Here is an 11,075-nt window from a genome sequence, read left to right on the forward strand (position 1 = left end):
AGCAATATTTTTCAGTACTTCTTTATCCAGTTTTTCTTACAGCCCCTAGACTGGATCAAGTCTACTGATGCTGCTTAAAGCTTCCCTGTTTTTGTTATTGGTAATTTAACTTGTCTAGAAAGATGTTTTGCCATTTTAAAAGATGAAATTTATATACTTGTCTGGTTGCAATCTGAAGGCTATGAAGATACTGCACTCTGCAGAAGGAAATGAGCTGAGCAAATTTAGTGACCCTCCGGGAGATGCCTACTTGGATGATTTATTTCCTTTAGACAAACGACATGGGGAGGTTGTAGGTGAGGCATCCACTTCTGCATCAACTTCACACATGGCAAAAGGCAATGTATCTTCGATTGACGGAGGAGAAAAAGACCTGGCCAAAGAGCTGAGGGCTACAATCGCAAGAAAGCAATGGGAGAAAGAGAGTGAAATTGGACAGGCAAACAACGGTGGGAACCTTTTACACCGAGTTATGATAGGTGTTCTAAAAGACGATGTGATTGATATAGATGGTTTGGTATGCTCATCAGTTTTCTTACTCAAGAATACCATTTTTCTTAAAATCCCATGTTTATATCCTTCTAACTTGTTTTTGGCCTCATATTTTGATCAGGTATTTGATGAAAAACTTCCTGGAGAGAACCTTTTTCCTCTGCAGGTACGAAGGCTTTTTCCTCCAGCCTCTGCATAGCATACAACTATTTTGTGTAGTGTGGTCTGCTTTAATCATTTTTTGGCATCTTGTATATTCTTTCTTAGTTTATATTTTAGGTTTTGGATGTGGGTGTATGTTTAAAGAATGTAAGGTAGAATACACTCATTCTTAAAAATGTCAATTGTTTGTATTATATTAGAGTGTAAGAGTAATAAGTAATTTATTGTAATTAGCTTTCCTATTAAGCTTTATCTCTAGTTTGTTAGTGTTAGTTATTGTGATGTTAAGCTTTAAATCTAGTTTGATAGAGTTAGTTATTGTTCTGTTAGGGTTTGTTACAAAAGGTGTAAGTTAACCCCTTGTTGAGTGTAAACCCTTCCAGGACAATAAATAACCAACAGACTAGAGTTAAAAGCTTAACAACACAATAACTAACTCTAATAGACTAGAGTTAAAGCTTAAGATGAAAGCTAATTACAACAAACTACTTATTACTCTTATATAGAGATATGTTCGGAAAAAATACCCTCGATTTGCTCTGTTTAACAATCTGTCTCTTTTGTAATTTATTTCGTGTAAACACACCATGGGCATGGTTTAGTACATGGCCATCTTGTGAGACATACATCATATCTTTGGTGTACAATGATCTGACAAATGGTAGAAGGCATGTTACGGGGAGGGGGGGGGGGGGAACACTAATCTCGATACTCTATATTGTTCCCAATTCTTGTGATGTCTAATGTAATGATGTATCCTTTATTTTAATTGTTTTTCAGAGGTCTAATGTAATAATGTATCCTTTATTTTAATTGTTTTTCAGAGGTCTAATGTAATAATGTGTCCTTTATTTTAATTGCAAAATTGAGTTCTTTTAGTCCCTGATAAGGGACTTGTGGGGTGCTAAAGATATATTACTTTTGTCAAGTACATGGACTACAAATGTAAAAAACTTTTTATGTGGACCAAAATTAACATATTTCCAATTATATTGGGACAAAACAAAATATATTAAACTTTTATTAAAATGACTACCTGATTATTTTCCTTCAGTGGTCTAACAATTTTATCTAAGTTGTATATGTCTTTTGGTCTAGGGGGTCCAATTGTTACTTTCCAACTGAAAAAGTAACTCTAGTTGCTTCTTGTGCCACCTAAAATATATTAATCTTTTATTAAAATGACTGCCTGATTATTTTCCTGGAGTGGTCTAGCAATTCTATCTGATCTGTGTATGTCTTTTGGTCTAAGGGGTCCATTTGTTATTTTCTAACTAATTAAGTAACTTGAGTTGCTTTTTATGCCACCTAAAATTGCATTTTGGCACCTTCTATTCACTCCCAACACTTGAACTCTAAACTATATATCCACTATGCTTTCAGAAAAGTATAAATCCACTATGCTTTCAGAAAAGTATAAAATCTAGAATGTTATGTGGATTTCAAAATATTTAAGTTCCATTTTCCAGCCCTTACTTGTCTCTGCTATGTAACTTCTTTCCAATTTTAAGGTGACATTCTATCTGCTATCTCGCTTTTTAGCCTCGGATGTTTAACAACCATACTCTGCATGTGAAACATGCCTCCATGCTGAGAAAATGTTAAAATTGGCCTGCCGGTGTGTTTTTGTATGTGAGGCATGCATTTGTGATGTATTTACCGTTATATTTTTGTAGGCCGTTGAGTTTAGCAAATTAGTTGGTTCATTAAAGCCCGAGGAATCAGAAGATGTGATTGTCTCTGCCTGTCAGAAACTCATTGGTATATTTCAGCAGCGCTCAGAGCAGAAGCTTGTTTTTGTTACCCAGCATGGTTTACTTCCTCTAACTGACTTGCTTGAAGTTCCTAAAACACGTGTATGCTGTCCATCTTGATACTTCATTTGACTTAATTATTGAATGGCATAGCTGACAAATAAATAACTGGAATGAAAACATCTTAAATTCAATGGATGTTTCAGGTCATATGTTCTGTGCTTCAGCTTATAAATCAAATAATTAAAGACAACACTGATTTTCAAGAAAATGCTTGTCTTGTTGGATTGGTAAGTCCTATGTATGTTTTATGCTCCTTTCCCTATAGCACTATTTTATTATTGTTCTTATTTGTGGATTAAATTCTACATTAAAATTTGCCTAACTCATCTCTACAAAACCAACTTGTAAGGCGGGGATTGCCCGCACTTAGAAACACAAACACATGTCATATCTCTAAGCAATGTGAGACTAAATTTACCTCTTCAAACCCAACACAATGAAGGTGTTGGAGGTTGCAATGAAGGCAAGCCAAATGCCCCAATTTAGGCGACTAGGGGCGGACCACAATGAAGGCGAAAATTCCAACACAACCCTAGCATTAAGTATTAACATTATTACGTCCTTGATCTATTTCATTTTGATTTGACTAAGTTTTGCGATGGCTGTCAAATGCCTAACATAATCCTCTTGTTACAAAAAAGCACATGAGGAGGACAAAACTGAAACAAGACCGCCCTAAGTATAACTTTTCTTTATGCTTAACTTTATCACCAAGTGTCCCCAAATATTTTGGTTCAGCTATATTTAATGCAAAATTTCTTGGTAGATTCCTGCAGTCATGAGCTTTGCTGTACCTGATCGTCCCCGGGATATTCGTATGGAAGCAGCTTTTTTTTTACAGCAGCTTTGTCAGTCAAGGTTTCAAGTGTATTCTATTTGTTATCATTACGTGGATTTTATACTTTGAAAATAAGGCATTGAATTGATTGTTAACACGTGATGCAGTTCTTTGACGTTACAAATGTTTATAGCTTGCCGTGGAATACCTGTTTTGGTGGGATTTCTCGAAGCTGATTATGCCAAGTACAGGTTAGTTAGTTTATAAATTGTGTTTGTGTAAATTACATTTTACATGAGATTATAGTTTACACTTACAGTGCTATGGGTATGCCAAAATGTGGTATTATTGCAACAGAAATGGTATAGTTTATACTTACAGTGCTATTTTTGGGAAAGACAACCACATAAAGCTCTTTGTGTAATGTATTTTTAGGATGGTGCTTGTTCAGGAAAATATTTTTCATCACACACACACACGCCAGACCCACGTATGAACACAAAACAGACTTTCCTGTTTTCTCTGTTTGCTGTTCTAGCATGTATGTCTATAAGCTTGTAATTTGCAATAAATTCTCATTTTTTTGTCCAAAGAAAGCTGACTAGCTTGACCTCTGTCTCAGGGAAATGGTTCATCTGGCTATTGATGGCATGTGGCAGGTATTTAAGCTTCAGCAGTCAACGCCTAGAAATGATTTTTGTCGGATAGCTGCAAAAAACGGCATACTCCTTAGGCTTATAAATACACTTTATAGCTTAAATGAGTCAACCCGGTTAGCATCTATGTCTGTTGGGGGAGGATTTTTAGTTGATGGTCCGATTCCACGACCACGGTCTGGTATCTTGGATCCTACTCATCCTTTTTCAATTCAGAACGAGGCACTGCTGTCTTCAGCAGATCAGCAAGATCTTTCTAAATTAAGGCGTGGAGTTCTTGATCATCACTTAGAGCCTTCACATTCTTCATCATCCAATCCTAGAAGATCAGATGCTAACTACCAAATGGATGTTGATAGACCTCAATCAAGCAATGCTGCAGCTGAAGCTGTGCCACTAGAAAAGAGTTCAAATCTTGCTTCCAGGGAATCTTCAGCAGGTACAATGAAAGAAAGAGAGAATGTCGATCGTTGGAAAAGTGATCCTTCTAGAACTGATGTTGAACTAAGACAGCAACGTCTTAGTGTTTCTGCCAACAGGACATCAACAGAAAGGCCTACAAAGTTGACAGAAGCGTCCTCAAACGGGTTATCAGTAACAGGAGCAACTCAGCAAGAGCAAGTTAGGCCTCTTCTTAGCTTGTTGGAGAAAGAGCCCCCGTCTGGACGTTTATCTGGACAGCTTGAATATGTACGTCAGTTTTCAGCGTTAGAAAGACATGAAAGTGTACTCCCTTTGTTACACGCTTCTGAGAAGAAAACAAATGGTGAACTAGACTTTTTGATGGCAGAATTCGCAGGTAATGAACACCTATCTGCTTCTTGATGAAGATGTTCAAAAATGGATAAATAGCAGAAATATATCTGTTACAATTCTGATAACAATTAGAGTAAACTGAATTTCATTGAATGCCTGAATTTCTAACTAATTAATTACAATAGTAAATACCTAACTGTAACTAACAGACGGTAGTTCAGTTAGTTATTGAAGCAGAATAATCTATAATACTACAAAGCATACATGGAAGAGCCTAGAATATTAGCCAACACACAGATGCTCTGTTTTCTTAATTTTTTCTACATTTTTCTGATTTTCTTCTTCTGTGGTTTGTTGTCTTTATTTGTGTTTCTGTGGACTTTTTATGGTTGTGCAGATGTTTCTCAACGTGGAAGGGAAAACGGAAATCTTGACTCCAGTGCTAGAGTGTCTCAAAGAGTTGCTCCCAAGAAATTAGGGACTTTTGGTTCTAGTGAAGGAGCTGCTTCCACATCTGGGATCGCATCTCAGACAGCATCAGGTGTATTGTCTGGTTCAGGTGTTCTAAATGCTAGACCAGGTAGTGCTACTTCATCTGGACTACTTTCCCACATGGTTTCATCATTGAATGCAGAAGTTGCAAAAGAGTACCTTGAAAAAGTGGCAGATCTTTTGCTTGAGTTTGCACAAGCGGATACAACGGTGAAGTCTTATATGTGTAGTCAAAGCTTGCTTAGTCGACTTTTCCAGATGTTTAATAGGGTAGAACCACCTATTTTGTTAAAGGTACAACACAACATATCCTTTAGTAATTTAGCTTATATGATATCCCATTGCATAGTTTCTAACCATTTTGGCATTGACATATTTTTAGATACTGAAGTGTATTAATCACCTGTCAACTGATCCAAATTGCTTAGAAAATCTTCAGCGTGCTGAGGCAATCAAATACTTGATACCAAACCTTGAACTCAAAGAAGGGTCTCTTGTATCAGAGATACATCATGAAGTGAGTCTTACTGACCTTACTCTGTTACAATTTAGCTTTGGGCATAAATGCTATTTATTGTTCTATTCAATATTTTAAAAACTTATTTCAACACGTGATAATTGTTAGTAGACTAGTGGTAGATCATAATCTCTAAAGCATACATGTATTTCTCGTTAACTTTTTTTTTCGAACCTAGTGAAATTGAAATTTAAGTATGATCTGATTAGTCAAAAGAATATGGAGCATAAAATTGTTCCTTAATGTGTGTTTGTTTGATGGATTAAAATTATAATATGAAGCAAAAAATTATCAGGAACTTTATTCCTATCAATGTGTTTGGCAAATGAATAAAATTCCCAGGATGTATCTCTGATACAGAATGATGTCCTCCATCTTTCCACCCCCATGAAAGATTCGCCTCATGATCTATCTCTGATACAAGAGACACTTCTTTCCAGAATGATGTCATCCATCTTTCCATCCTCTATTTATTTAACTAATATCCTCTTGCTATCTATCTACCATAATTGTCCCCAACTAATTTGCTCCTTTCACCTACCCTAAACCCTAACTAACATGTCCAAACAAGTTCAGCAGTAGTCATTTAGTAACTACAAGGTTCTTTTGCTATTCCAAAGATAAATACAAAATTAGCACCAACAGTACTATAAGTCTAGCATGTTCTAGATTGGGCTGGCTTTTTTGATTTCAAATCAAATGTTGTTGCTTTTAATTTTATAGAAGTGCTTCAAACTAAATACAGAACACTATATTATGTATACCACATGAAGAAAATCATTTATGCAAGGAAAAGGAATCAGCAATCATTTAAGTGTAGGGAATAAAAGCAATAACTGAAGTCTGAAAGACCTATCCAATCTATCTAAGGAAAAATATTATGAACCACAAGGAAATAACAACAATTATCTATAGTCAACAGAATTGTGTTATTATGCCCAGTTTTTTTATTCCTTCCTAATCTTGCTTTATGGCATGCGTGTGTGCATAAGAGGTTTGGCTTGAATCTCATCTTTCCTTTCTCTTTCATATAGGTCCTGAATGCACTGTTCAACTTATGCAAGATAAATAAGAGGAGACAGGAACAAGCAGCTGAAAATGGAATCATTCCCCATCTAATGCAATTCATTACATCAAATTCTCCCTTGAAACAATATGCATTGCCTCTGTTGTGTGACATGGCGCATGCATCTCGTAACTCAAGGGAGCAGTTAAGGGCTCATGGTGGTTTGGATGTCTATTTAAACCTTCTTGAGGATGAGTTTTGGTCTGTGACTGCACTAGATTCAATTGCTGTTTGCTTAGCCCATGACAATGATAATAGGAAGGTTGAACAAGCATTGCTGAAGAAAGATGCAGTTCAGAAGCTGGTGATGTTCTTCCAGAGCTGTCCAGAGCAGCATTTTGTACACATATTGGAGCCGTTCTTGAAAATCATCACGTATAGATTCTAAATCCTTTTTCTTCACTTGTCCAATAAACTATTAGGTTTAGTGTATCCTTTAATTGCTTTTATTATTTGATAAACATGTTTTGCATTGACGGATTATAAGCAAAGTGTTGCACAAAAATCCCTTTTCCTACTATGAGGTTAATGAATATAGGATAGACAAGTATTTCACTTTTTAGAAGGAAAGGAGGAAATTACAAGTGAGGAGGATAGATGGTTTTCTACGGGAAATAGTCAGAAATCCAGATTCACTGAACTACAGTAGTGCTTAGAGATCTTTGTTATGTGATATTTTATGCAGCCAAATATCATTTTCTATGTTCTTCTCCTAATGTTATCATTTTTACTTTTGTGCTGAATTTTTATTTAATCTCTTCATATAATAACAATATTGCAGAAAATCTGCAAGGATCAACACCACTTTGGCTGTTAATGGATTAACGCCATTACTCATTGCTAGGCTGGATCATCAAGATGCTATAGCTCGTCTTAATTTACTCAGGCTAATAAAGGTATGCATATATGATACTTGTTATAAAATCTCTGGTGGGTACTACCACACCTTCCATGGTATACAGTTAACCAGGTTTTGCATTGTTTCTTTAGACTAGAAGTGTCAAAAAAATGTCGGTAATTGTACACGTGAAAAACTAGATGAACATACTCTAGTATTAGGATTTTTGGGATTTCAGAAAACTACTAAAGGTGGTGTTCACGTGTGTGGCTTCACATACTGAAAAAAGTTCAAAACTGTGCTGCGGGCTGAATAGACACACACAGTACTAAATCTCAAATCCTGTCATATCCAATAGGTTGAATGGAAAATTCTTTATTTTAATGTTCACATGGTTTAGTGTAAAATAAGTAATGAAAGTTAGTATTTGAACAGGTTATTGCTCCAAAAGTATTTCTACTAAACATATTTCTTTAAATGTTTTGGCAGGCTGTTTATGAACATCACCCTCAGCCCAAGAAACTGATTGTGGAGAACGATCTACCTGAGAAACTTCAAAACTTAATAGGGGAACGCAGAGATGGCCAAGTGTTGGTCAAACAGATGGCAACTTCATTACTTAAAGCATTACATATAAACACTGTTTTGTAAATTAACTTGTAATGGTCCTTTTCCTGTTGTAGTATATTTATCTCATTGGGGGGAAAAGGTATTTAATTGTTGTATATAAGTTCCCCCTTTATTTGGTTTGCTTATTATACTGCGTTTGGTTGAGTGAAAAAAAAAATAGTATAGGCTGGTGAACATGTTTTTGACTGTTTGGTAGTATTTAAGTGGGTGGTTGATTTCTTATACTTCAAAGGCCGTTTTTTTTTTTGCGGCCAAGCCAACTATGTATACTAGTTTGGATGCGAGATGGGAAGAAATATAAAGGTACTGCTTTAAGGAACTATTTATTTTGTTCACTTGAGTTTGTTTTTTTTTTTTTTTTACATAATATTCACCTAAGTTACTGATAAACTACCGAGTAAATGCATGTTGTAATATCTGAAAACTATGCAGCATTAAACTGTTTCTTTGATACTCTCTTAAGTTATACAGGTTCTGATTATTTCAGAAGTTAAATTTTATATGGAAGAAAAATAATGAGATAATTAACTAAACATTTCAAAGAAAAAAGTTTAAATGAGTAATTCATACTACCTTTGTCCTTAGTTATAAGACCCTCTTGAGTGTTTTTCTTATTATTTTTTACAAGACTCTCTTCAACTTTCAAAGTGAATTATTTTTTTTTTTCAAACATACTCCTAATTATATTATATATTATTTTGCAATCTGTAATAAATAGTTATATACACATTAACTATTTTTCTCTCTTAAGGATAAACTTGTAAAATTACACAAAACAGTTAATAAATTTATTACTCTAATAAAATTTTTTAATTTTCACAATTTAATATATAGGGTCTTATATTTAAGAACAAAGGTAGTAGTAAAGAGGATGGATAGAGCTGTCATATAAATTGGGGTTGCTTATTGCATTTCTTTCTAACTATGAATTTCTAAAGGGAATTCTCTACAGACTTGTTGCAATTCTCAGCGTGTGCATCAAGTAATATTTAGGTAGAAGTTTTGAAGCCCCGTGGACTTCTAAAGACTATTTAAAGAGAACTTTATCTTAATGTAAAACATTTCACACAATTGTAAAATTAGGGAAAGTCTTAGGTCTACAGTTTTGAGAGTCTCTCGTTTGTGTGTGCAAGTCACCCTTATATCTTCTGATACTTGTGGTAGACGTTAAGTTCTCACTTAGAAGTCTTTAGGTAATGAGTTGAGTGTTGTCCTCACTATTTAAGCTTTTAAGCATAGAGTTGAGTGTTGTTCTTGATCAAATTTTTTAAGCAAGATCAAGTTCGGTTCTTAGTTGAAGTTATGAAGCAAGACTAAGTATATTTTACTGGAAGTGTAGTCTTCCTTTGTTACTAGTTTGTGACAAATTTTGTCACTAAGATTATGACTTGTTTTGATCCTTGTTGTTGTGATTGTAATAAGTTGTTTGTACAGTTGCTGGATTGTAACTGTCTTGCATCATTGCGGTGATTAGAAGTGGGATGTCAACTTCCTAAGTCTAGATGTCGACTTTTAGACAGAGGTAGCATTGGGTAATGATTAGGTGAGAAGTTGTAAACTAAATCTGTTTAGCTTTAAACTAATACTACTGATAGTGGACTTCCTTCCTGGCTTGGTAGTCCTCAGATTAGGTGATAATGCACTGAACTGAGTTAACAATTCCTTGTGTTATTTATCATTCTGCAGTAGTTTTCTGCATATCCTTCAGTTTGATAAATATGTGTTTTGTAATCAAATGATGTCAAGACATCAGTCCTGACATTGTTGTTTGTGTTGAGACATTATTCTAAACTTGTGATTTGTGATGGTTGTCATTCTGTGATTTATCGGTGTGCAAAAGTCTCAGGTGTTATTCTGTATCAGGATCAGATGTCATAACATTTGTCTTGATGTCATGTTCTGATGTTGAAACATCAGTACCATCATATAGTGACCCTGTACCAGAGAAATTTTCACTAGTGAACACTTTTTTGAGTAAGTTTCTCATTTAACTTTTTGATTTGTGACTAATGTATTAGATAAAATAGTTTGTTTTAAATGCATTAAGTATTAGTCACATTTGAATTAGGTAGCTGTTGGAGACATGCACTATGATTTGGTTGCATTTTCTGTTGTTAAGGTAAGACTGATATTTGTTTCTGCATTGTAGATAACACGAGTTTATTCAGAGATGCGTCTTTGAATTTTGTCCTTACTGATTTTCGGACATGCATATCTGAAATTGTCCTGGATGCAAACTAATGTCATTTTCTCTTTTTTTTCTTACGGAAAAAATGAATGCAAACAACACTATTAGATTGAGACTCGACCGTGAAACCTAGTATGTAACTGTTCGATGTGAGAGGGCTAGACTTTCGAGTGAGCAGGTTAGGACTAGGCGGGGAACCGTCCCTAGGCCTCTTGATCGGGAAGCAACGAATTCTATGAGCCGCCTGCCACAAGGGTCCTCATCTCAAGGGCACGTCTCCTCTGATCTCGAAGAGCTAGAGGAAGCTGATGTTGTAAATGACGGTGTTCCTACACCTGCAGACCCTTACTTAGGGGTCATCTGACACCTCCTTATTGATATACTATAAAGAATATGTTTTTGGGCATGTCAGTATACTTGTTAATGGTTGCTATTTATATGTCTTAAACAAATTTCTTGCGACTCATATGTTGAAGTTTGTAACCACAATAGAAATTTTTTGCAGCTTTATCAGCCTAAGGATGTTTAGTTCCAAAGAATCATCTAATACTACAGTCTTGCCGTCTTGCATTTTTTCGGGTACAAGGTCATTAGCCATGGCGTGCATGGGGATTTTGTTGAAAGATCATATACAGAAACGTCATATTTCCACTTCCCCATTGGCAAAACGACGACTTCAGTAG

The 11,075-nt window shown here is 35.3% G+C and overlaps 1 protein-coding gene across 2 annotated transcripts in view; it reads left to right on the plus strand.

Moving 5' to 3' along the window:
• Positions 1–8,539, plus strand: part of LOC131602207 (MAP3K epsilon protein kinase 1-like) — a 29,631-nt gene extending 21,092 nt beyond the window's left edge. For both annotated transcript variants that reach the window (XM_058874249.1, XM_058874250.1), the window contains 12 exons: positions 179–517; positions 614–658; positions 2,331–2,510; positions 2,615–2,698; positions 3,238–3,329; positions 3,417–3,500; positions 3,872–4,704; positions 5,059–5,447; positions 5,536–5,670; positions 6,705–7,111; positions 7,518–7,632; positions 8,064–8,539. In XM_058874249.1, coding sequence (XP_058730232.1) covers positions 179–517; positions 614–658; positions 2,331–2,510; positions 2,615–2,698; positions 3,238–3,329; positions 3,417–3,500; positions 3,872–4,704; positions 5,059–5,447; positions 5,536–5,670; positions 6,705–7,111; positions 7,518–7,632; positions 8,064–8,225 — 2,865 coding nt within the window. In that variant the 3' untranslated portion in view covers positions 8,226–8,539. The remainder of the gene's footprint in view (positions 1–178; positions 518–613; positions 659–2,330; positions 2,511–2,614; positions 2,699–3,237; positions 3,330–3,416; positions 3,501–3,871; positions 4,705–5,058; positions 5,448–5,535; positions 5,671–6,704; positions 7,112–7,517; positions 7,633–8,063) is intronic.
• Positions 8,540–11,075: the final 2,536 nt, after the last annotated feature.

This window comes from Vicia villosa, linkage group LG5 (assembly GCF_029867415.1).
Source record: "Vicia villosa cultivar HV-30 ecotype Madison, WI linkage group LG5, Vvil1.0, whole genome shotgun sequence".
Taxonomy (NCBI): Eukaryota; Viridiplantae; Streptophyta; class Magnoliopsida; order Fabales; family Fabaceae; genus Vicia; species Vicia villosa.